Here is a 26905-nt window from a genome sequence, read left to right on the forward strand (position 1 = left end):
ACCCTGGCAAAGTGTGTTATTTGGTGGGGAAAAAACACAATATTCACTTTGTCTGGGGTTCTGGGCAATACATTCTGCGCCGCTTCGCACAAGTCAGACCTCTGCACATTCCCACGGGTGTCCTCTTTTGGGAAATGCATGGGGTTCCCTGTTTTCCTTGCTGGCTTCGACACCCTAGGCCCAAATCTGTCGGTTGCCTACATGAACAAAATGTTCAGTGGCGAAAGGCTTGGGGTTCCCAGTGGGTTACCCTTTTCCTTTTGCACCCCGGTAGGTGCACCCACACATGTGAGGTACTGTTTTCGTCGGGACACCTGTGGGAATGCGGGCAGGTATGACATCTGTTGTTGTTGTATGTTTCGGTGAGTGGACAGAGGGAAATGTCTCTGAAATTGGCTCGAAATAAAGACAATGCTCAGACATTTCTTTCTGGCCACCCACCGAAACACAATGGGGGGGCCACCAAGTGGGTGGGGGGTAGTAAGGTTTGGGCACCCTGGGGCCAGATTGCCACACCAATGTGCCCCTCTGCGCCAAGGCAAGTTTGGTAAACAAAAACATTCAAAATGGCAGGCTGCCCTTTTGGGGGGGCTGAGGGGCACATACACCACCAGGCAATTGTCTAATGTACTCGGGGGGGGGGGGGGGGGTCACCCTCTCCCCCACACCAAATACAGGAGGGGGGGTTCTCATGCAGCCCTCCCTGGGGTTAGATGCCCCTTCCTAAGAGCAGATAACTGCCCCCAGGGAGGGCTGCATGACATGACCCCAAGTCCATTTTGGGTGGGGGGAGAACAGCCCCTTTCCATAAAAAATTCCCTGGTGGTCTAATGGGGGGGGAGGCACTCCACCCAACACCAGCCATGACATTTTTTTTTGGCCCCCCATCCTGGGGGCAGATGTTCACCCATCTGCCGCCAGGGGTCTCCATACATGTGGCCCCATGCTTTGGGGCCACGGGGGGGTGCCTCTTAACTAGTTAACAGCCCTCCCACCCCCCATACTATAAAGACATTCCTGCTGTCTAGTGGGCATTGCTGCCCGCGGATCGAGCACCCTGCACCCGATCCGTGAGCAGCAATGCTTACACATAGGGTGTCGTTGGAAAGGGGAGAATTTCCCCTTTCCAACGACACCTCCCTCGATCTCCGGCTTGAAATACAGCCGGGGATCGAGCGGGAGAAAGGTGGAGACTCACCTTTCATTTTCACTGCAGCAGCCCGAAATGGCTGCTGCAGTGAAAATTACTTTCACTTTCACGTTGGCGTGCGTTACGCACGCCGACGTGAATCTGAAGGTAATCCAGCCACCTGGCAGTGAGGGGGGACATCCCCCTCACATAGTCCGGGGGTTGGATTACAGTTTTGAGCAATCCCTACTTTGCAGGGATCGCTCAAAACAAGAGTGCCAAAAAGGACGAGCTATCTCGTCCTTGGCACTGCGTACGTAATGTCAACGACGAGATATCTCGTCCTTGGCACTTAAGGGGCTAAGTGACTTTTCTATATGTTTGCAGAGTAAATGCATCACTGTATAACCTGTTCAAAACCGCATGAGTGTGCAATTACTGATAATATGATAACCTTGTCTTTTCCCTTTCTAACGTTGCTACAGATGTAACTGCTGTTAAAGAGAATTCTCAGGAATGCACTAATTCCCTTCTACCTTGGAGAGCCCCAGCTATTTTTGCTGGACTTTAAGACATTTAATGTCTAACCTGGAGAGAGTGAGAACTTTTTCCCACTCATGCATTTTTCTGTGATTTGGGCTCTGTGCTCCGCACTCTCCATTTCTCCCCCCTTCCATGCACTTTTCACCTCCCCCTCTCCCATGCACTTGTGCGTTCTCAATGTCACTGGGCCTAGTAAGATCGTTGTTTTGTTCTCCCCTGTTCCCCTCCATTGTATTGTTGCGCTCTGAAACACTTGTGTACGAGCTTCGATAGAAATAAAATATCAATATCTTTTGACTTTGGAGTCTTGACAAACTGCATAGGCATCGTCTTTACATTGTGACACAGCACTTCAGTGCAGTGGCATAGGGAAGTCTCTTAGATTTCCCAAAGGTTTAAATGCTTTCTATTTGTGAAACTACTGTTTCCAAGAGCAGTGAAGTGATAGTGACTTTACTGACATTTTGTAACTTTCTAAACCCAACACACACTATCTTACCATAGGGTGCTGGAGGGGTTACTTAGTATCCCCTTTGTCTATTTTCTCATGTAACATTTTTGTTACCCTTTCTACAATTAGTGGCTGGTGGTAGTGGTTTACTTTTTCCTACCATTGAGTGTTTTTACCGTGAGCTGCAATTGCAGCTGCAGTAAAGCACCCATGGATGCCCATTTTGTCAGAATGGCCCCAGTCGTCTTTTTTCGCCATTTCATGTTGGAAAGGTCCTTCTTGAGATTTACTCTGCATGCCAAACCTGGTTTGGTCCCTTTATTTGTTTTGTCTTTGGCGGGATTTACCAGAGAAGCCTGCCTCTGGCTCCAGCGTGTCTGGCAGGGCAGGAAGCAAGGGAGGTTCTCAAAACTCCCTGTGCTTAGTCTCCTTGGTTACCGGAATACATCCAAAGGTGATTGGCTGGAGGGCTGTCCTCGGAGGACAGCCACGATGCTGTGTGACTGACAGCTAGGCTGTGAATGAATTGGAGAAACCTGCTTAAAAGGCAAGGTTTTTTGCTTGGAAGGCAAAATCGACCCCTGGACGAAGAAATCCGAAGAAGAAATTGGTAGAGATGCCTGCTGCAGCTCCTGGACCGTTGGTTTCCCCGGTGAAACCCTGCTGCAGTTCTGAAGCTTCGAATTCGCCTAGACTAGAAAAGACATGCAAAGGACGACTTCTCCACTTGGGTTGGTGGGACCAATCTACCCCAAGACAAGCTCATCTGCAAATCCTCTCGGAGCTGGCTGTACTTCCATTGCTGCTGCAGGAACCAATTGCCAGTGAGAGGAACACCAGAATCGAGTGAGTGTCTTTAAGTCGGACCGGAGCTCCAGGAAGATCCTCCGGACTCCTATGAAGCAGGACTGACCAAGCCTGAGCCACCTCAACAGAGGGCTGGACCCCAAATGCGAAGAAAGTCCATAAAGGTATTCGAGTACTGCAGTGATGCTATTATCGAGAGCCGCGAGAAGTTGAAACCGCAAAGTGCCGCTGATCTGAAGTTTGCCCATTGCTGCTGCCGACCTTCCATTCGTAGTGTGGGAGCCCCCAGACGTCTTCCTTCTTATCCCCACGACTGGGGCACAGGAACAACATGATCTGCAGACCTACACAGGAACACAAGCCAGCTGGAACCACTTTCATCAAACAAAAGGTACTGCAAACTAACGGTTTGCTTACCTCTTGTTGTGTGGCCTTGCTAGCTCTCAGTTGACACTTGTCTTGGTTGCTTTTGTAGAGTTGTTTGCAGCTTTGCCTCTCACAAGCCTCCCAGCTCGTGTCCTACAGTGATTTTCATTTTCTACAAAGACTTCTAAAACATTGTGCAAGACTTTTGTCCTGGCTCCCTGGAAGACTCTTCTATCTTCTGACTTTCTGCTTTAACTATCCCACAGCAAAAGTCACACATTCTATACTTGTGTAGCTGGGAAAGGGTTAATTTACTTTGCATTGACGGATTCAAAAGTACTTACCTGCTTAAAAATTCTTAACCATTTGTTTTATTCCTTCACTATTTTCCTTTTGACACTAACCTCAGTATTGCTCTAAATATGCCAGTGATATATCAATGTCCACAGTGTCCTAGTTACTTAAGTCTCCTCAGGGTGTAGGAAGTATGTCATCCCGAATGGGTATCTACTGAATTTAACTGAAAGTGTGTTTTTGAAGTATATTTTTGTTACATATAGATTGCTCCCCTCTGATAATGGCTTATTCAAATTGACTGTTAAATAAATAATTGTTTAATCAAGAAATCGTGAGTGTAAGAGTTTATTTTGATAATTCTCAGTGTGAAACTCTGTTACAACCCTACAGCTCACACAGACCCCTCTTGAGATAGGCCTGGCTGCTCAGTCACTCTACCCGCTTGAGTAGTACATGCTTATACCAAAGGTTGGGTTAACTATTGCCAATAGGACAAGGCAGGTGCAGTCTCCCCAGGTTACTGCATACAAACTTGCCTAACAACCGCAAACAAACACAAAAGTGAAAGTGCCATTGGAAGTGTATTAACTAGTATTCCTAAGTGTCGTACCGTTACTGTCTGAAGTATTTAAAGTAATTCTGGTGTAAATATAATAAATGTTTATCTTTTATATAAGTATACTTGTAAGAGCTTCTTTGCTGTGCCTGTCTAACAAAGATTCAGTTTACTTACCTACAGCTCACATCTTCCTCTTAAGATGAGCCTGACTGCTCTGCCACACTACCAAGGTCCTGAGCTAGTACAGACTGATACTAAGAGTTGGGAGGTCTACAAACCACTGGTATAGCTTACTAAATTCTTACTGCCAGTGGGACTTTAGGAAAACTCCCCTAACAGCTACCATTGGAGAGTCTGGTCTTTCCTTTTGGGTGACACAATGTTCTACCATTAAGTGAGATGGTTTCACATGCTTCACCATAGGGTTATGCAAAAGTCTCCCTAACAAAAAAACAGATTTAGAAGCTCTTTAATATACATCAGACGTGGGTGGGGGGAGAGTAGCTCTAGAAGGACGCATGTTTACAGAGCAGCTTTTCTTTGCAGATTGTAGACTTTACTTTACTTTGTTCTTTCTCTTCAGGTCATGTTTCTTGGTGAACTAGAAGAAATCTTGGATGTCATTGAACCAACACAATTTGTAAAAATTCAGGAACCATTATTCAAGCAAATTTCCAAATGTGTGTCGAGCCCTCATTTCCAGGTCAGTGTGCGTGCATGTTGCTTCCCCCGTGTGGTGATTTCTTCTCATGATCTTGAAATTGTGCTAAAGCCACCCTCTGCGTGATGCTGGGAGGATGCCCCTGAGATTCTTGCTAGCGCCTTTAAACTGGCTATCACCCAAGCAGTTGGCTCTATCGCTCCCCTCACTCTCAGGAAAGCCAAGAAAGCCAAGCACACCAATGCCTGGTTCTCCCAGGAACTGCTCCAATTACGTGCTAAAAAACAAGCTTCCCTCGCAGCCTCGAAAACCAAACCCAATCATGAAACCAAATCAGCTTTCAAGGCTATTTCCAAAGACTATAAATCGGGCATAATCCAAGCCAAAGCTAACTCCTTCAACACTAGGATAGCTAATGCAAAATCAGGCACCAAAGAAATTTTCACCATTTTGAGGGAGCTGGGAACCCCGTCCACCCCACCACCTACCCTCCTGAAGGATGAAAACTGGTGCAATAACATCCAATCTGTCATGCTTAACAAACTAAACACCCTTCAAACCAAAATCCTAGCTCACCAAAGGCCTTGACCCTCCAAATTGCCACTCAGAACCGTAACCAGAACAAGGAGACTAAAATCAACTCCTCCCCGTTATTCAACTTCAAGGATATGAGTGAATCTGAAGTCCTCTCTCTCCTAAAAACCATCAAACCCTCTAACTGTAAGGGTGACGTATGTCCTGCTCAGTTCATTAAAGACTGTGGCTCGACCCTTGCCCCCTTTTTGACAGCCTTTATCAATGCATCCTTCCATTCTGGCCATGTCCCAACTGACCTTAAGGAAGCCAGGGTAGGACCGCTCCTCAAGAAGCCATCCCTTGACCCATCGGTACCAGGGAACTACAGGCCCATCACCACTGTCACATTCTTGCTGAAAATATTGGACAAAGCAGCCTACCTGCAAGTCCAAAAATTCCTTGAGGACCATCGTCTTCTGGGCCTTCGGCAGTCTGGCTTTAGTCCACGACATGGGACCGAAACGGCCCTCCTCGACCTAAAAAATGAAATGGACGACATCTGACAAAGATGCCGGCAAACCTGCGCTCCTTCTGCTCCTTGACCTATCGGCCACGTTTGACCTCGTGGACCACAACACTCTTTGCCATCACCTCTCCATTGCAGCCAACTTCTCCCCCAAGGCGTGTGCGTGGATCACTTCGTTTCTACAGGAAAGGGCCATGAAAGTCTTCTCCGACTCAGCGTGTGCCTCTCCTAGTCACATTAAATGTGGGGTGCCTCAGGGCTCTTGCATTGCGCCTACCCTCTATAACCTGTTCACCAGGCCTCTCTTCAACATTCTTGACACCCTGGGTATCTCATACACGAACTATGCTGATGACACCCAGGTGCTCATCCCTCACAGGTGACTATGAGACAGACAGGATTACCCTTAACTCCATTTATTGCACTATACAAGCCTGGGTGGCAGAAAACTGGCTGTGCCTCAACAGTGAGAAAACCGAGCTTCTGCTAATTGGTTCACCAACCATCATGGGTAACCTCGACAAGAAGTATTGCTCCTTCATCATTGATAATATATCCATTGCTGTGTCCCAAACAGTTAAGACCTTGAGTCTATCTCGACTCTAATCTTATTATGAACAGGCAGGCCAACGCCATTGCCTCTTCCTCTGCCTACTACTCCAAACTGCTCAATGCAGCAAGACACTTCTTAACCTCACAGAACTGCCTTACCATTGCAGGGGCTACGATTGGTTCAAGATTGGATTATTGCAATCCTCTCCTTGGGGGTACATCTAGCAAAAACATTGCTTAACTTCAACTGGTCCAGAACAACACTCTCAGGGCCACCACAGGATTATCAAAAAAGGATCACATCACCGACCTGAGAAGACAGGGCCACTGGCATCCAGTTAAGCAGAGAATCATCTTCAAAATCCTCTCCCTCATGCACAAATGCCTCCATGATCTGGCAACCACCTACCTGGCCCAGCGCATAGCCATGCCAACATCCTCTAGGCCGTCCAGACTGGCCTATACTAACCTGATCTCCCTGCCCAAAACCCGCACAGTGCGTGCAGGTGGCTCCAGCTTCCCAGCCATTGCTGCCACACACTGGAACGCCTTACCTACGCATCTCAGGGGAATCGATTCTCACCTAGCCTTCCGCAAAGCCATCAAAACTAGGCTATTTGATCTGTTAACTCCTAGTACTCACTCTGTACACCCTGAAATATACCCAACTGTACTTTGTGACCTAGCATCTACTATTGTAACCAAGTAACCACATGTTGTAACCGTGATCTTGCTTACGTACACTTTCATGTAAAAGCGCCTCAATGCCTTTGGGCTGTAGTGCGCTCTACAAATGTAAGTAAATAAATATGATAGCTCAGGGGCAACGTGTTTGTCTTGGAAGCAAGACAACGCATAGCAAGACGGTTTTGATCCCGGTTTCGTGTTTATAAACTGGTCTCTGGTATTAAGCTTGTTATAAAAGAAGAATTCTAATGATTGTAGTAATCATAAAAAGGTTCTTCAGTGGATTTACTGCAATTCACTGCTAGCCGTTGCTGTGCCGCAGCTGCCATTGGAGAGTCTGGTCCACCTTTTGACCGGAAGCCTGTTTAGCCACTTTGTTAGATGGTTAAACATCTCTCACCGAGGGCTGTTGAGAAATCTCCCTACCATCTTGGACGGGGTCTTGTGTTTTGTTATGCATAATTAAGGCGGAAGATTGTAGAGCAGGTGACTATTTATTTGAGAGCATTAGTTGACCAGGTGGCTAAAGGACTTGTTAAGAGTAGGTTGGTGCATTTCTGTTGGCCATCACTTTCGGGCCTCCCTAGAGAGACACTCTCAAGGTTAGGTTTCAGATGTATATGTCAGTGGCAATACATATCAGAGGGTGCAGGGAGCACCCAGAAGGCCCCACTTGTTACCCCAGGGTTTTCCCCATCATTTCGCTAGTGTCGATTGTTAGGGAAAATTTTCAGTTTCTATGCTAATTCCTTTTGACCCTAGACCCCAAGCCCCTTTTGCTGGACTCTGGGATTTTTCGATTTATTCTCCTGAGTGAGTGGAACTTTATACCACTCACTCATTCGTTTGCTCTGACTGGGAATCTTATTTGACTGCTTTTGTGTTCTCGCTTTTCTCCATGTATTTCAATACAGGCATCTGTTATTGATTTGTGAAACACAGCACCCTATGTGCAGTGTTACTGAGGGGTCCCTTGGGCTCCCCTTTTTATTCTATTTAATTCTCTCATGTGAACTAATGTTCTCAAGAGTAGTAAGATAACTTTTATCTTCGCTTTTCTTTTGTGGGACCAGCACACACCACCTTATGTGCGGTGCGGGGGGGCTGAGGGGGTTATATTGTAACTCCTTTCCCACTGCTCCTGTAACTTTTTGTTACAGTAACTAATCAACCTAAATGGCTGGTGACAGTGGAAACCTTTTTATATCTTTTGTGCAGGGTACTTGCAGGCTGATTTCTCAGGTGCAGTACAGCACCTATATGGTGACCATTTTCTCAAAATGGCCTGGTCGTCTTTTTGCGCTATTTATAGTATTTGAAACACTTGTGTGTAGGCGCGTTATAAATGCCGTATCATATCATTTAAGTGCCTTTTGGGTTCTCCTTCTGTCATTCCAGGTGGGATGAGTCCTTTGTGGGTTTTGCCTTGGGCGGGCTTCTTGTGTGAAGCCCGCCCAGGCTCAGTGTGTCTTGGAAGGAAGTGAGGTGTGCCTGGGTGAATCCAGTTTAAACTGGGCTGCTGGCTGTCCTGCAGGTGATTGACAGTTCCATAGAAGGGCATGGATGGGTTCCAGTATATAAGGCAGGGATTTTTGTACCACAGGCAGTCGACCACTGGAACTGGAAATTCGAAAGCAGAAGATGAGCAGAGACGCCTACAGCACCTTCAAGAACTGAAGAAGTAGCGGTGAAGCCCTGCTGCTGTTTTCAACTCGACAGGGAAGCTCTGCCAAGGATCGCTCCCTCTGTTTGACTGGTGGGAACGATCAGCCTCAAGCCCTTCTTCAGTTTGGGCCTTCCCCCGACGTCCTTCGACTTTCCCAGGCTGCAAAACACCAATACCTGGGGTACCTGGACCCTTAGAGTGAATTGTCTTGCAATCAACAAATCTCCCTGAAACTTCGCAGGCACCCTTGTGGACCTCCAGAAGGTGCAATTCTTCTCCAAAAGTCCCCTCACCAGAGTTCAGTTGAGAAAAAGGCACCAAAATCACAAACCACCATTTGAGTGAGCTGAATCCTTTGCTGTCAACTTCTTTCTTCCCTTGAGTGCTGCCGCCTTTTGTCACCAGGAGCAGGAATCCGGGTCTTCATTGCTGCATCAGGAAGGCGACCAGCTACATTTTCAGCTTCACTCTTCAGGTACTGTGGGTCTTGGGTTACACTTACCTTAGGCCTTTTTCGGGGCTACTTTGTTTTGGGAGTGCAGTTTCCACGTTTAAGAGTTGTCCTCATTACCCTGTGCAGGTCTTGCAATCTGTATCCCAACAGGAAGGCTCCTCTTGAGCTCCTGTTCTTTCTACATGAACAGCTGACTGGTTAGTTAACTTTTCCCTGAAGATTTTCACCAGCACTGGTGCTGTCCATTTGACTGTGGCTTTGCTGGTTTCGCAAAGGTCCATCTTCTTGATCCCACTGGCTTGGCCAATACTTGTTCCTCCACAACTTGAACTGTGAACACTTTTCTAGTTGGGAAACACTGTCGAGTGTTCTATTGTTAATTACAAGTTGCTAGCTGTGTTCTGTCTAACCTTTACTTCACCCTTAAACTGAATTTTGCAAATGTGATGCTGACTTTAACTGAAGTCACTCTGGATATGAAAAGTATATGAAAAGTTACTCGTCTGCATTATTGTTCCTTTTCCAGTCTTATTCTATTTTTAATTGAAAACTATTTGTAGTTGCTGCATTTTAGATTTGCTTGTGTGCCTTGTGTATATATACATATATTTTAGTATAACTTTAGGTGAGTAGGTGTTTTCTTGGATCTCGATATGTACTGAGTCTTTGTACTGCTCTGCAGCTCACATTACATTACTCTCTCCTAAAATAAGCCTGGCTGCTCAGCCACTCAACCGACCTGTGTAGTACAGGCCTATATTAAGAGTTTGGTCCCTAACACCAAGAGATGTCTTATGAAGTCTAACCCCAGTGCCCATGCCCTAAACCCATATCTAATATTAAATATAGTTTCAAATCGCTCTCTGAGTCCGTTGTACCTTTACTTAACTTTCCTACAACCCCCTGTTATTACACAACTGGTTTATTCCTTTGAACCCCTCACCAGATGGTTTCGGAAAATCTCCCTATCATGCCGTGTTTAGGCCTGACGTCAGTCGGGTGTATGCGAACAGCCTTTTCTTAGATCAAGGCCGGATAGGAGTAAGTCCAGGGCCAGCAAAGGAGGATCAATAGGAGCAGGTTCTGTGTCCAGCATGGATGCGTTGGACCTTCCGGTTTCACTCTTTGCCATGTGCAAAAAATGTAACTAACTGATTCAACACTTCCTCTGCAGCCTTTCCCACGATACAGTTCTGGCTGTAATGGTTGAATAGGTCTCTTTGGTTATGCATTGGCAGTATTAGTTGGCTTACACACCACGCATGAGATGGGCATGCACTGACGCTTGCAGTGCCCTTAGGGACCACTACACACAATTAAGACCACAGGTGGCAATACAAGTTTTACCTTTGGTACAAGCCTGTACTACTATGTTAAAGTGGTAGCAGTAGCGCAGCAGCCAGACTTATCTCAAGAGTATATGAGCAGTAGCAGAGATTACACAAAGGGACCACAATTACTGTGATTCAAGCAAACTCTGACTCAAGGTTTCAGGTACAAAAATATAACCATTTATTTTTAAACGATTAGTTATAAACACAACACTTCTATAAATTCAAAACCACACTTAAAATACACTACAACCAACCAATTCACTTTGGTACACTGTAACTCAAGGTAAGTACCCTATGTTTTAACGGACCGGTGTTGTGGAACAAAAGACGTTACCGGGAATACACTTGCAATCACTTTTTTGACAGTAATGACAGTTCGGTCTTTGGGCAAAAACACACTTGGCACCTTAGTTAACCAGAGAGAGTTGTGGGCAGAAATCATAGGCGATACTTTTGTTAAGGCAGACGGAATCAGAGAACACTCATAGACAGAAATTCGAGAGTCAATAGGCCGGAGCCAGTGTCAAGTGGAACTGGGTTCCTGTTGTCGAGGATCACACAGTCGGATAGTTTGAGATTCAACGTTGCCAGGAGTACTTGGATAGTGTCAACAGAGGAAGCAAAAGTTATAAGGAGGGAAAACGAGGGCAAGCCTTGGAGGTGAAGAAATGGGGTTCACCCTACTTCAAGCAGAACACAGTACCTTATTCAATGAAGATGCTGGAGCCACGACAGTTGTTTCTGGTAGTTTCCTGCAGACCCACGGTTCCTGGAGCTTAGGTGTGAAGGAGGACGTCTGGAGGGGTCTGCACCACACAGGGATGAGGCCGGCATCAGCGACAGTGAATAAAAGGTGCGCTTCTTTAAAAACAGGAGAGGCTCTTCAGATGGCTATCCAGACCACTACAGCAGTGTGCAGCGATTTCGACCAAGAAGAGGATCCTCTCGCTGTGGAAGATGAGCTGGTTATCCCCACCAGGCTCAAGGGAAGCAGACTCTGGACTGGATCTTCTCTGGTCGTCGAAGAGTAGATAGCTCAGGACTGCAGCAGAGCTTCACCGGGATGGGGTAGTTGCAGCAGCCGTCTTCTTCTCCGCTTCTCTTCGGTTCCTTGTAGTTCCAGTGGCGACTCTGACTTCTAGCCCAAGAGACCTGCCTTTTATTCGAAAATCCCCCATTGACACAGTCTGGCTGTCAATCACGCAGCAGGGATGTTGTCCAGCCCGGACAACCACCTCAGCCAATCATGGCAAAGTGCGACTTGGGTTTCCTAGGATACCCTGTGCAGGGGGTCACTACACCCCTCCTTCACATTTAGCCCACCTAGACACCCAGGCGCCTAGAGGAGGGTTTCTTGGCAGAAGCCTGCCAAAAGACAGTAAACAAAGGAGGCAAAACTGGTTTGCTGCGCAAAGTAAAACACAAGAAGGACTTTAACAAAAAGAAATGATGACTAAAACCGACCGGAGCCAAAAGAAAAAGTATTTGGTCAAGCGGGTTTAAGTTCGAGGCTAATATAGCCTAAAACAATACCACGTTTAAATAGTATAAAATGCGGTAGAAAAGTAAGGGTAGATACCACTGCCACTAGCCAAGTCTGAATGTTAAAAGAGCGAAACAATGCTCTAGGAGGTACAGATAAAAAGGGATACAGAGTAACCCTTTCCAGTACTCCATGTAAGATGGGGTGTACTGGATCTGTGGTTAAATGACTAAGTAAAGTTAATGGCAACTTTATCCTTTTCTGGGGGACAGTAGTCAGCCTCAGAAAATGGAGTCGGTGGGAGGTCTAAAAGACAACCCCATGTCACTGCACCGAAGGTGCTGTGTAACACACAAAAGAAAGGGGCTACTGAAGTGGTGTACTCCAGAGTCCACAATCACAAAAACAGATGAAATACACATGGCAAACAATGGGTAAGAGTGGGGGAAAAGCTCACACTCTTACCAAGTGAAAACAATGAACTCCAAAAGTCCAGCAAAGCTGCTGGGGGACTCACTAGGTGAGGGAAATTAGCCATAAATTGAGAATTCTCCCTAACAGACGGATCTGCTTGGTATTTGTTGTAAGGACTGTTAGCAATGCTCCCTCATTTCCATTGCATCACGAAGCCAGGGTTGTGTTCAGTAATTACCCCAAATAAAATGCACTTCCCCATGAAGGTTGGACGACAAGATTATTTTTCTGATTTGTTATAATAGCCATTGCTCTCTACTAACTCCTTTATACTACAAAGCTCCCTTCACATCTGCCGGAGTCTGCGTGCCCTTCTTCCTGCCTATTTGGCTCATGGCTGGAAAGTGTAAAGCAGTGTTAGGCAAGATTTGTATGTAGTAACCCTGTGGGGGACTACACCAGCCTTGTCCTCTTGGCAATAGGTAACCCAAACTTTGGTATAAGCATATACTACACAAGTTAGTAGAGTGACTGAGCAGCGAGGCTTATCTCAAGAGGGGTAAATGAGAGCTGTAGGGTTGTAACAGAGATTCACAGTGACATGTATTCAATTAACACTCATACTGAAGGTTTTTGATTAATATAATTATTAATTTGCCAATTTTAGAATAAGCCTTCTTTAGAAGGGGAGCAATTGGCAACAATAAAATACACTTCAAAGATACACTCCTTCTGTTTTTAGTTAAAGGAACAGTGTGCTCAAAAATATTATTGTCCTGAGCATTCGGGCATGTGGATTTAAGCATACATTGATAGATTTTAAAAAACATTTCCTATGCACCGTACCTTAGTTTGCCTCACTTTTACACATGCAAAATCAGGCAGCCGGGCGCGGCCATCTTGTGCTAATCTTATCCGTTTATCCATCGCCCTAAGTTAAAGTGCCCCTGCGGCACTAAATCATATCCCTTGCCCCTGAAGCTGACATCACCATTTCTAGCGATATTCTCCGCCTATCTCCATGACCGTATTGTACAGCGTAGCCAAACGCGCCCAGTCATCACCTACGTCTGGACGTCAATTGACGCAGAACCCGGAATATCAACACACATCCTCTCACAGCACACTGCGTCCCAATTCTGAATACAAAACACTATTTTTAAAGGAAACCGCAATACTCTGTGATTTATGTGCTTTTATTTCACAATAAATGCTCTGAGAACATCTGCCAATTTTCATATTTAATCATATTTGAAATTTCTTTCTTTGTTTCGATCCACAAATCTTTATTGCGAGTCACACGGTGTTCCTTTGGGTATAAAGAAGCACATTGGACGCACAGTGAATCGCAAGGCTTCGGCATCAGCTTGTTGCTAGACCACCGTAAACGATGTTGTCCGGTTGCTCCTTGTCGCTGATACCGCGAAAGGGCATATCGGCCCGAGGCGATCATCCCACAACAGCCTGATAGAAATCCAGCCATTTAGGTGTATCTGCAACTGCCTGCTGAAGAAGCCATCAATTGGTATCTGGAAACAATGACATTTGCAGAAAACATACAGAAATGTCTCAGTAGCCGTTCTTCATTCTAATTTATCAATTTACCCATTAATTCTGCACCGTGTGAAAACTAATGAACACAACGTGAAACCATGGAAATGCAAAGAAAACATTGTGGAAAGTTGGAGTCTAGGATGTGCTTGAGAGTTTAGTGCTATGAAGTATGTTTAGCTCGCAATGGGATGCGGAAGCCGACGGAAGAATTCGAAGAACACATAGACTGCATTTTAACAGAATATTAGCGTAGAATTTGGCGTTTGGTGGAACCTGGGGGGAACCCAGATGTGGACTACATGCTAGACTGCCCATGTGCCCGGGACAAAGACAAGTACACACAGGTTGTTTTTGTGTGTCGTTGAGATGTGCAACAAACAACCCATTACAATGTAAGCCAGCAATACCGGTCAGAAAACGAAACCTTGACTCGTTCATCTATGAACTCGTCTGCAGTAAATCTTGCATAATGTTCAGCATTTCCATTCTCTCAGCGTAACGCAGAGTGTCCATTCAGATCAACACATTTTCATAAAATGAAATTACGTATTCCTTTGGCCAGTTTTGGAATGGTGAACCTTATCATATTTGACGGTATTACACACCTCCCTTCATTCATTCCATTCCGAATCCTCCCTTTCTTCCATGGACGAAAAACAATCAACCCTTCCGTGGAGTGTTTATGCTAAGTTTGCTTTTGGTGAAGGAAAGCCACAAATCAAAAACATACTGTGTAGGATGCGTGTGTGTGCACAGCTCACAAGCAAAAATCAAACGTGGTGACCTTCACTCCGATGGAAGCCATTAGCCCTGCAGACCAACCTGGCATTTGGAATATTTTTCAAAAAACAAATTGTTTTTATAAAATATTTTGAAAACCAATGCAGCGCGAATGTGAATACTTTTTTACTCTTCTAAATTTATAGTGCTTTACTTATTTTATAAAGACAGTTCCAGTGTGTGTCCTCCCCATTGTCACATCTGCGTGCGTCCTGTTTTTTTTTAGGAGGAATGTGCTCTGCTGATGATGACGTGAAACACTCGCAAGTCATAAATACAAGTGCCCTTCCATCTCCACTAAACTTCCTGTGCACAAACAAATGTTGGAGTAGAGGCAGTATATCCCGCCCCCTGAACCATTCTCGTACTGGTCAAATGATGTCTAATCTAAGGTGGGAGACACCTCCACCCCTCTTTGTACCTATTTGCATCACCATGTTTCATATAAGTGTATTAACGCTGTGCTAATGTGAATGCTTTGAACCTCATTTTGTTTACTTTCAAATGCCTTATTTTTCAAGGCCCTCTGCCCCACTGCTCACTCTTCCAGCGTCGCGCACAGCCAGTCTGTCTCCTGTTGTCATGGCAATGCAGCTATTCATTTTTGCAAGTAGCGAGTCTCAAGCCCCGATAAAATGTGCTCGTACGAGAATGTCAGACCAAGCCCTGCTCCAACATTAGTGCACAATCCGTCTCTGCTGACTGACTCATGCCAGCTCAATCCCCTTCCTGCCAGACCGCGGTACCCTGAACCCATGAGCGCTGTTCCCTTTGAACGCATCTGGTCCCCAAACCCTACCTAATCGGGAGTGGTCATATATTTTGGCAACAATAACACCTATCCCCAATGTGCTTGAAACCATAAGACTCCAAAGGCCGCAAATCAAATACCAGCCTTTCTGATGAGGCATCTGAAAGCAACAACCCCTAACACATGCCCCCATTTAAAAATATAGGTCAGAATGCACCTATTTCAAACTAACGGCTCCATTTCATGCTTTGTTTTACTTAGTCAGTAGTTCCTGCATGCCACGTTTATCAAGCCTAGGTCTCATTCCGTAGTGGGACGCGTATTTCTCCAGCATGGGGTCTGGCATGGATTCACATGCTCATGAATATTCCCCGTCATCAGTCTGGGAATCCTCGGTAAAAGAAAAAAATCAGTTTCGAGGGGGTTAGGTCCTCCGACGTATCCTTATCTATGAAAGGTAATGTCCACAGCTGTGCTGCTTCGGAAAATCTTTGGCGTCTGCGTCCTACGTCGATGACGACGATGCGCCGTCCCCGAGGACCTCCTCTGACGGCAGACGTCACCCGATGTGATAAGTAGGACGCACGACGCCCATAGCCTCAGTTCTGTTTTTTCCGCAAACGTGTTTGCTTCGTGAATCTCGGTACGCCTCGACTCGTTGGAGTTTGCTGTTTTCAGTTCTCGGCTCGTTGAAACTGTTCGGTTTTTTGTGAAGACCTGTTCGTGGCGATGTCTTCTTCGTCTTCTACCCCGCGTCCGGGCTTCAAGAAATGCGGGGACTGTGGGTCCAAGATGTCAGTCATGGACTCGCACGACGCCTGCCTCTGGTGCCTCGGGGAGGCCCACGATACGGACGACTGTGTCGACTGCCAGTCGCTCACAGCAAAGGCCTTGCGGGAACGCAAGAAGAAGCTGTCGGTAGGCCGGGTGTCTAAGCCCCGGAAGTCGAGGTCTGCGGGGCTTTCGACGGATGACTCGAGGGGCGACTCTGCGCGTCATCGTCGGAAGTCCAGTGAGTCTCCTTCCAGGAGTCGGTCTCGCCACTCCTCCGCCTCTCCGAGGCATTCCCGGAAGCGCCGGCATAGGTCGCCTTCCCCGTCCTCTTCCGAGGACTCCGCCAGTTAGCGGGTCGCTTATCCCTCCATGCAAGCGACACCGGAGGAATGGGCTTCCTTCGGAAAGCAGATGCTAGCAATTCTTGAATCGCAGGGCACCGGTCCGTCCGCGCCTCCGAGTGGGGTCGGTCGGCACCGGTCGAGAGACACCGCTCGTACGTCTTCGGGCTCGGGTGGTCGGCACGGCTCGCGGGAGAGGTCCCGCTCGGACAAGGGTAGCCGTTCACGCCAGCCCAGTTCCAGGTCCCGGTCTTCGACGCGCTCGAGACTCTGTGATCCTGTGCCGTCTTCGAAGAAGACGTCGACGCCTATGGCGCTGAGGTCGTCGACGATTTCTCTCGAGGCTCCGCCTCTGAGGGGGTCGTCGGCGCCTAGGTCGTCGAGACACGCTCGGAGCTCCGGTTTCGAGGTCTGTGTCGACGCTGGCGGCGCTGCAGCTGACTGTCGACGCCGATTCGCTCGACGTCGACGCCTTTTCTGTCGACGCAGGCGCCGACCCGTTCGGCGCCCTCACCGCCTTTCGAGGCGGTGGTGTCGGAGGGGCCCTGTGGCACGGGGTTTGCCCCTAGAAAGGCTCTGGCTAAGGTCAGGCACTGCTTTGGTCCCCAGAGGTCTTCCTCTCCCCGCCTGGAGTACATTTCAGAGGGTGATGAAGACTCTGATGGCGGCCTGGTTCCGGTTACGGTTCCAGATGACCTTATCTCGGGCCATAGCCAGTTTGATGACCTGCGGCAGTCGCTGCATGATGCCAGTGGACTGGACACCTCTCCGGAGGTGGAGTTTTGTCAGCCGGAGCCTGGCACTCATGCCGATTCTTCATATCTGCGCCTTATGTCTCGGGTCACCGAGTACTTGGGTTGGTCAGCTCCCCCAGGGGGGTTCGTTCAGGATGATCTCACGGACATCCTTGATCTCGGTGCCCCCCACTGACCCGGTTTTGCCTTTTCATATGGCTCTGCAGAGAAGGGTGGCGGCGGCTTGGACTGCTCCGGAGAGTCTCCCGGCAGTGAGCAAGTCTTTGTCGCGAAAATACCGTCCAGCCAGTAGCGACCCCTGCTACTTGTCTAGGCACCCCACTCCGGAGAGTTTGGTGGTGCAGGCGGCTACGGCCCCCGGAAAAGCAGGCGTCGTATCCTACCATCCCTCCGGATAGGGACGACAAACGTTTTGACGGCTGGGCAAAAAAAGTGTTTTCTTCGGGGGGTATGGCGCTTCAGGCGGCCAACTCATATGTGCCTTGTCTCGTTTCACACACACTCTGTGGAACTGTGTTGCATTGGCGGCTGAACATGTTGCCGAAGGGGACGAATGGGATGGTTTCCTTGCTATGGTTCAGGATGGTAAGGATGCCATGTGTGAGGCCGTTCAGTCGGGTTTGGACTTGGTGGATTGTGTCAGCCGGTCCATGGCGGCGAGCACCGTAATGCGCAGGTTTGCGTGGTTGCGGAAGTCTGGGTTCGCTCCTGATGTGCAGTCCCGGCTCCTCAGCATGCCCTTTGACGGTGAACACCTTTTTGGCAGCAAGGCTGACGAGAGCCTTGAGAGGTTGCAGACCTCCAAAGCTGCAGCAAAGTCGTTGGGCGCTGCAGTTCGCCAACCTCTGCCTTTTCGTCCTAGGGGACAGCAATGGAGGGGAGGTTCCTTTCGCTATTACTCATCCGTCAGTAAAGCGAGGGGAGCTACCAGTCAAAGAGGCCATTGTAAGAGTGCCAGAGGTGGGAAAAAAGGTACTCGAGGTGACAAGGCAGCTCGGGCTGTTGCCTCTTTGCCCTCAGGCAACGCCGCAGCCGCTACCACTCAGTCATGAGGCCAGGTCCCATGATTCGCCGGTTGGGGGAAGGCTGGCTCAGCATCTTGTAGAGTGGCAAGCCATTACTTCGGATGTGTGGGTTCTGGAGATCATAACCCACGGCTACTGTCTTCTCTTTCGGCACAGGCCTCGCGACAATCCACCGGGGAACCTCTCTTTGCAGAGTCCGGATCCGCTCCTTGCGCAGGAAATTCAAGCCCTGCTGGAAAAAAGGCGCCATAGAACTGGTGCCTGTAGCGGAGAGGAACAAGGGATGGTATTCCCCTTATTTTTTGATTTCAAAGAAAGATGGGGGATTGAGACCCATCATGGACTTGCGCGGTTTGAACAAACTCCTCCGGAAGGACAAGTTCAAGATGGTGACTCTTTCTCAAGTCCTCCAGGCCCTTCAACTTCAGGACTGGTTGGTGTCTCTCGACCTCAAGGATGCTTACTTCCATGGGCTGATCCATCCCAAGCACAAGAAGTACCTGAGGTTCGCGGTTGGCGACTCGCACTTTCAGTTTCGGGTCCTGCCGTTCGGATTGGCCTCCGCCCTGAGGGTTTTCACCAATCTCATGGTGGTGGTGGCAGCGCATCTCAGGAAAGGGGGGATTCACGTCTACCCCTACCTGGACGATTGGTTGATCAGGGGGAGCTCTCCCGAGCAAGTCCTGGATCATCTGTCCGTCACCTGCCACTCCCTTCACAGGCTGGGCTTCTCCCTCAATTTAAAGAAGTCCCATTTGACACCAACGCAGCGGCTCCAGTACATCGGAGCAGTGCTCGACACGTCCCTGGGGCAGTGTTTTCCTCCTCAGGTGAGGGCTCTTCACATTCAGCAGATGGTGCACAAGTTTCAATTTGCCCAGGATCTCCCAGCGTCCGAGTTCTTGAGACTGCTCGGCCTCATGGCATCCTGCATTCTTCTGGTGCCAGAGGCTCATCTGCGGATGAGATCTTTGCAGTGGGCACCCAAGCTCCAGTGTTCTGAGTCCTCCGGCAGGCTGTCGGACCCTGTTCAGGTGCCGTCCTCGGTAGCCTGGGACCTTCTGTGGTGGGCCGTCGAGGGCAATCCGATGAAGGGGGCCCCATTTTGGCTGCCCTGGCCAGAGGTGACGATCGTGACGGACGCATCCCTCACAGGATGGGGAGCTCATGCCAACGGGTTGACAGTCAGCGGTCGTTGGTATCCGTCGGAGTCCAGACTCCATATCAATCTGTTGGAGCTGAGGGCCGTCAGGCTAGCCCTGAAGGCTTTTCTGCCGACTGTGCACGGAAAGAGTGTCCTGATTCTAACAGACAACACAGTGGCCATGCACTACCTCAACAAAGTAGGGGGGGGGGGGGAGGGTCACTTCCGCTGTGCAGGGAGGCGATGCAGTTCCAGTTCTAGGCCATCCAGCAGGAAGTTTCGATCTCGGCGGTTCATCTGGCCGGAGACGACAACGAGACGGCAGACGCTCTGAGCAGGCATAGCACGATCTCTCATGAGTGGGAGCTGGCTCAGGAGATTCTCCTGGAGATCTTCGCCCTTTGGGGGACCCCTCAAGTGGATCTCTTCGCCTCCAGTGTCAACCGGAAGTGCGAAAGGTTTTGCTCGCAGGAATTTCCTCCAAAAGGAGCCTTAGGAGACGCGTTCGTGGTGGAGTGGTCATTCCCACTGCTGTACGCGTTTCCTCCAGTCCCCGTCATCCCGCAAGTGCTGCGGAGGTTAGAGGTTCAGTTCCTGGGTGATCCTCATTGCTCCGGCGTGGGCCCGGAGGACGTGGTACCCGGACCTTCTAGACTTGTCCATCTGCCCTCCACGTCGTCTTCCCTACCGAGACGATCTGCTCTCACGGGAGGGGGGTCAGGTTCTCCATCCAGAGGTCAGATCCCTCAGTCTTCATGCTTGGCTTCTGAAAGGTTGAGGTATAAGGATTGGGACCTCCCTGAAGACGTGATGGAGGTGTTGCTCTCGGCCAGGCGGCCGGCAACTAAGAGAAAGTTCTGCGGCTGGTGCAGAGTTCAGAATGTGGATCCTTTTGAATGCGACATTCCCATGGTTTTGTCTTTTTTGCTTTTTGTCCCACAGGGGCTTGCAAGTGGGGACCATCAAAGGTTACCTGGCGGCGCTGTCCATATTTAAGCACTCGTCTGAAGAGTGTTCCTATTTTAAGATTCCTTTAATTTCGCAGTTTTTGAAAGGGCTCACTAATGTGTTCCCTCCGTCACCTTTTTTGGTGCCAGGTTGGGATTTGAACCTTGTTCTTAAGTTTCTCATGGGTGCTCCGTTTGAGCCTTTACATTCTTGCCCTTTGAGGCTGTTAACTCTGAAAACTGTGTTTTTGGTTGCGGTTACTTCCGCTCGCAGAGTGAGTGAGTTACAGGCACTTTCAGTTAAGCCACCCTTCACTGTGTTTCATAAGGATAGGGTTGTCCTTAGAGTTCGTCCTTCTTTTCTTCCGAAGGTGGTTTCGGAATTTCATTTGAGCCAGAAGGTTGTTCTTCCGGCGTTCTATCCTCCTCCACATCCTGGTAAGGAAGAGGAGAGGCTCCATAGGCTTGATCCTCGGAGAGCCTTGAGCTTTTATATTTCGCGCATGTCCCGGGTTAGAGTGGACGGTCAACTTTTCATTGGTTACGCTGGAAAGCGTTTGGGACAAGCTGTGACGAAACAGACTTTGTCTCGTTGGATTATTTTAGCTATCTCCGAGTGTTACCGCTTGGTGGGTAAGGACCCTCCGGCTGGCTTGCGTGCCCATTCTACCAGGGGAGTGGCTGCGTCTACTGCCCTACAGAGGGGAGTTCCTATTCGTCACATCTGTGATTCAGCCACATGTGCTTCAGTACATACTTTTGTACGTCACTACTCCCTCGATTCCATCAGAGGGCAAGATCTGGCCTTTGGCAAGGCAGTTCTCTATTCCGCAATTTGATTGGGCATGCTAAATTTGTATTCTAAATTCTTTCCCACCTCCTTACTTGGTACTGCTTTGGGAGTCTGTCATAGATATGGAATGCGTCGGAGGACCCAATCCCCTCGAAGAACTAGTTACTTTCTTACCTGGTAAGGTTCTTTCAATGGGATGGTCCGACGACGTATTCCATATCGCTCCCTCCCTGCTTTTCCCGCTGCAGAATTTCTTTTGCAATTGCAGCTTGCGTTCCGCAAGGCCTTGTGTGTCTGACTGGCAGAAAACTGGTGGCACACGTTCTGGGGAAAAAACTATAACTGAGGCTATGGGCGTCGTGCGTCCTACTTATCACATCGGGTGACGTCGGCCGTCGGAGGGGGTCCTCGGGGACAGCGCATCGACGTCATCGATGCAGGACGCAGACGCCAAAGATTTTCCGAAGCAGCACAGTTGTGGACATTACCTGTCATAGATATGGAATACTTCATCAGACCATCCCATCGAAAGAACGTTACCAGGTAAGAAAGTAACTTGTTCTTCCGTATCGTTTCTGAATGGTCTTTCTCCTAACAACCAATCACTAGTCTCTGGGTCATGCTGCCCTCTACCTAAGCCCCTCCTGAGGCAGCCATCTTCAGATTTTCACCGCACATTCAAGTGTTGGGAGTCCTCATGCTTGGCTCTCGAGCTTTTACTGCGTATTGCGTTTTTTCAAAGAGTTCACTCTTATTTTATCAGTCAAATCGAGCCTCAAGCTCCATCGAATCATCTTCTGATCAAAGCGGACCTGTTTCGGAAATCTCTACGCCTCCCAAGGGCAAATTTTCATCAAATTTCACTTCATGGAGGATTACAGAAGATCTGATGTTGGAGGCCTACCCCTCGTGGTACTGGCCGAAGACAAAGGAGATTCAACGCCTCCGGTTAGGATCTGCCCAGGATGTGGACTACAGAACGTCTTCAAGGAGGATGGGCACTCACGGTGCCTCTACTGCCTGTACGCAGATAAATCGCACGTCGAGGAGCCCTGTGCGCTCTGCAAGGACGTGTCCTCCTGTACAATGAAGGACCGTCGCAAGCGTATCGCTGACTGGCTGGAGTCGAAGAGCCTGGCGGCAGGTGAGCCCCGACAACATACCTCTCCGAAGAGAAAATCCGAGCGGTCTTCTAAGACCTTTGAGGGCACTCCGGCGACGGGGGCCCAACATAAGGCAAAGCAAAGCACCGAGAGTCTGCGGGCACCGGGAGCGCCGTTGGTACAGGCTCCTCGGCTGCCAGGCCGGGTGCAGCATCACCGACGCCATCGACGATGAGCCAACGCTCGGGTTCGATGAAAAGGAAATCGGACCACCCGGGTAAGCTTCTGGAGAAGGCCCGGTCGTTTCCGACAGAGAAAGCCAAGGGGGAGTGAGGCGGTGGCCCTCTCCCCACGGTGAAGGCCTCAGTTCCGCCTAAGGTCGCGAAGGCCCAAATTCACCAGGCTAAGGCTTCGATTGAGGGAGTGGTAGCGTCTCTGGCGAAGACTGTGAAGGTGGCCCCAGTGGAGACGACCCCCAAACCAAGAATTTCCCTGCCCAGCCGGAGGGAATAGTCTTACATGCCCATCGAGAAGACCCCAGTGAAGCCCCTGGGTGAGAAGATACGGGGGGGTTGCACAATAGTCCTGCCGGACTCGGATATCTCCTCCGAGAATGAGCTTTCGGGCCTCAAGACAGTTCTTGACAAGAAGTTCGAGGTCAGTGCCTAGGGGAAGCATCCCGACGAGGTGGACGTGGAGATCGACGGAGGAGACGAGGAGGAACGGCAGATTGACGAACCGGAGGACACGCCGCCGCTGGCACTCCCGTCGCAACCGATGGACAGGTCAGAGGACATCTTATTAGCTTTGCACCTTTGCACACACTGTGCACAGAGATGAGGACACAGATGCCTTTGCCTCCGGCGGACGATCCAGCGGCGCCTGGACCGTCGGGGAGCCCTCCATCCAAGCGGAGGCGGGTCCACCCGCCACCCCCCCCCCCCCTTTCCATCCTTCACTTCCATCCCCTCCACCGAAGGATGAGACGGAGACTACGGGGATGGACGGCGGCAGCGACACAGAACTGATCTCCCGTCGCCCCAATCCTCCTCCCGACGAAATTGGCTCCTTTCATGTCATGCCATGATTGCTAGGGCCTCGGAGCTTTTTCAGCTATGCCCCGAAGAGCAGGAGGGATTCCTTTATCAACGATGAGGCCAAGAGGAAGACCGTGCTCTCAGTCCCGCTGTTGGATGACATCTGGTATGAGGGTCTGGCCCTCCTGAAGAACCCATCCTCAGCCCTAGCGTAGAGGGATCGGTACGAGGAGAAGTACCGGGTTCCAGACTCTGCACCGATGTGCCTCAGAGCACAGCCGTCCCTGGACTCGGTGGTCTCCACAGTGGCCAAGAAGAAATCTGCTGGGACGACGGCTTCGGCTGCCACTTAAACACCAGGCGGCGAGGGGAAGAAACTGGACACCATGGAACGTCGGGTCATCTCGTCGGCGGCAGCGACAATAAAGGCGGTCAATGCTCTCACTATCGTGGCCCGCTACGATATGGAGCTGTGGTTTAAAATCGCTCCCTTCCTGGACTTCCTCCAAGACAAGAGGGCAGAAGCCCTAGAAATATTGCAAGAAGGCGAGGTGGCTCCGGACCACGCTATCATTGTGGCCATGGACATGGCCGACACCGGCTTCCGCCAGATGGGCAACAGCGTTTGCCTTCGCCAGCGGGGTTAGCTCAGGGCCACCAACTTCGTCAGGACGTTCAGACAAGGGTACTGGACATGCCCTTCGACGGGAACTTGTTTGGCAAGGCAGTAGACGAGTCACTGCAGGCCATCAAGGCAGACACCAAGATGGCCTGTGCCTTGGGCACGCCCCAGCAACGACAGCGTCCTTTCGGCCCTCCGGAGGCAAGTCACAAGGTGCCTCCAAAGGATTCGGCGGCAGCTCTGCTTCATACCATCAGGCGGCCCGTTCTTCATCGCAGAAAGCCTACAGAGGCCGCAACAAGGCTGACGGACATTGTCGTCGTCGCCAAGGCGGTAAGGCCTCAGCAAAGCAGGACTGAACTGGCCTTGACGTTGGGCCCCCATCCATGCACCCCGGTGGGAGGCCGGTTGGGGAACTTCGTCAGCACTTGGAAATCCATCTCCACCGACTGTTGGGTGCTGGATGCCCTGGCCCACAGGCACACTCTCTGGTGTTCCACCCGTGGCCAGGAAAGAAAACCACATTTCGAGGGGATTGGGTCCTCCGACGTATTCCATATCTATGACAATAATCACCACAGCTGTGCTGCTTCGGAAAATCGTCTGCGTCCTGCGTCGATGCCGTTGATAGGCCGCCCTCGAGGACCTCCTCCGATGGCCGACGTCACTGGATGTTATAAGTAGGACCCACGACGCCCGTAGCCTCTGTTCCGTTTTTTCCACGAACGGGTTTGCTTTGGGAATCTTGGCGCGCCTCGACTCTTTGGAGTTTGTTGTTTTCTCGGTTCTTTGAACCTGTTTGCTGTTTGTGAAATATTTCTTCGTGAAGATGTCTACCTCGTCTTCAACGCCGCGTCCGGGCTTTAAGAAGGGCTGGGACTGTGGGTCCAAGATGTCGGTCACGGACTCGCACAACGCCTGCCTCTGGTGCCTCGGGGAGGCCCATGACACGGATGACTGTGTCGACTGCCAGTCGCTCACGTCGAAAGCCTTGCGGGAGCGCAAGAAGTTATCGGTAGGTAAGGTGTCCAAGCCCCGGATGTCGAGGTCTGCGGGGCTTTCGACGGACGACTCGAGGGGCAACTCTCCGCGTTGTCGTCAGAAGTCCAGTGGGTCTCGGTCCCGGAGTCGGTCTCGCCACTCCTCTGCCTCTTTGAGGCACTCCCGGAAGCGTCGTCATCGGTCGCCTTCCCTGTCCTCATCCGAGGACTCTGCCCTTCGGCAGGTCGCTTAACCCACCAAGCATGCGACACCGGAGGAATGGGCTTCCTTTGGGAAGAAAATGTTGGCGATTCTCGAATCGCAGGGCACTGGTCCGTCCGCGCCTCCGAGTGGGGTCGGTCATGATCAGCCGAGAGACGCTGCTCGCACGCCTTCAGGCTCGGGTGATCGTCACGATTCGCGGGAAAGGTCCCGCTCGGACAAGGGAAATCGTTCTCGGCATGCCCGGTCCAGGTCCCTGTCCTTGACGCGCTCGAGACGCGTGAACCTGTGAGGTCTTCGAGGAAGACATCGATGCCTGTGGCGCCAAGGTCGTCGACGGACTCTCTCGAGGCTCCGCCTCCGAGGAAGTCGACGCCATCGGTGCCCAGGGTGTCGAAGGACACGCTCGGGGCTCCGCTTTCGAGGCCTTTGTCGATGCTGTCGGCGCTGCATCTGTCGACGACGCCGATTCCCTCGACGCCTTTCGAGGCTGTGTCGACAGGGGTACCCCGTGGCTCAGAGGAACCACCTAGAAAGGCTCTGGCCAAGGTCAAGCATGGCTTTGGTTCCAGTTCTGTGGCTTCTTTCCACCATCTGGAGTTCATTTCAGAGGTGGATGAGGGCTCTGATGATGGCATGGTGCCTGACACGGTGCCAGACGAGATTCTCTCGGGCCATAGCCAGTTTGAGGACCTGATGCAGTCCCGGCATGATGCTAGTGGGCTGGACACCTCTCCGGAGGTGGAGTTTTGTAGGCCTGAGCCTGGCTCTCACTCCGATTCTTCATACCAGCGTCTTATGTCAAGGGTCACCGAGTACGTAGGATGGCCTGCTCCCCCAGGGGAGTTTGTTCAGGATAACCTGACGGATATCTTCGACCTTGGTCCACCAACTGACCTGGTACTGCCGTTTCATATGGCTCTACAGAGGAGGGTGGCGGCGGCTTGGACTGCTCCGGAGAGTCTCCCGGCAGTGAGCAAGTATTTGCCATGAAAATATCGCCCAGCCAGTAGTGACCCCTGCTACTTGTCCAAGCACCCTACTCCGGAGAGTTTGGTGGTGCAGGCGGCTACGGCCCCGTCAAAGCGGGCGTCGTACCCTACCATCCCTCCTGATAGGGACGACAAGTGTTTTGACAGCTGTGCGAAGAAAGTGTTTTCTGCAGGGGGTATGGCGCTTTAGGCGGCAAATTCCATATGTGCCTTGTCTCGTTTCACGCACACTCTGTGGCACTGTTTCCTTGGCGGCTGAACATATTCCCGAAGGGGATGAACGGGATGGTTTCCTTGCCATGGTTCAGAATAGCAAGAATGCCATGTGTGAGGCCGTTCAGTCGGGTTTGGATATGGCAGATTGCGTCAGCCGGTCCATGGCGGCGAGCACCGTGATACGCAGGTTTGCGTGGTTGCGGAAGTCGGGGTTTGCTCCTGATGTGCAGGCCCGGCTCCTCAACATGCCCTTTGATGGGGAACATCTTTTTGGCAGCAACGCCGACGAGAGCCTTGAGAGGTTGCAGACCTCAAAAGCTGCAGCGAAGTCGTTGGGCGCTGCAGTTCGGCAACCTCTGCCTTTTCCTCCTAGGGGACAGCAGTGGAGGGGAGGTTCCTTTCGTTATTACTTATCCTTTGGTA

The 26905-nt window shown here is 50.2% G+C and overlaps 1 protein-coding gene across 4 annotated transcripts in view; it reads left to right on the forward strand.

The window, feature by feature from the left end:
- PPP2R5E (protein phosphatase 2 regulatory subunit B'epsilon) overlaps positions 1-26905 on the forward strand; it is an 890208-nt gene that overhangs the window by 704558 nt on the left and 158745 nt on the right. For all 4 annotated transcript variants that reach the window (XM_069638241.1, XM_069638243.1, XM_069638244.1 and 1 more), the window contains exon 11: positions 4736-4855. In XM_069638241.1, coding sequence (XP_069494342.1) covers positions 4736-4855 — 120 coding nt within the window. The remainder of the gene's footprint in view (positions 1-4735; positions 4856-26905) is intronic.

The sequence above is a fragment of the Ambystoma mexicanum genome, chromosome 14, assembly GCF_040938575.1.
Source record: "Ambystoma mexicanum isolate Mex_15411 chromosome 14, UKY_AmexF1_1, whole genome shotgun sequence".
Classification (NCBI taxonomy): Eukaryota; Metazoa; Chordata; class Amphibia; order Caudata; family Ambystomatidae; genus Ambystoma; species Ambystoma mexicanum.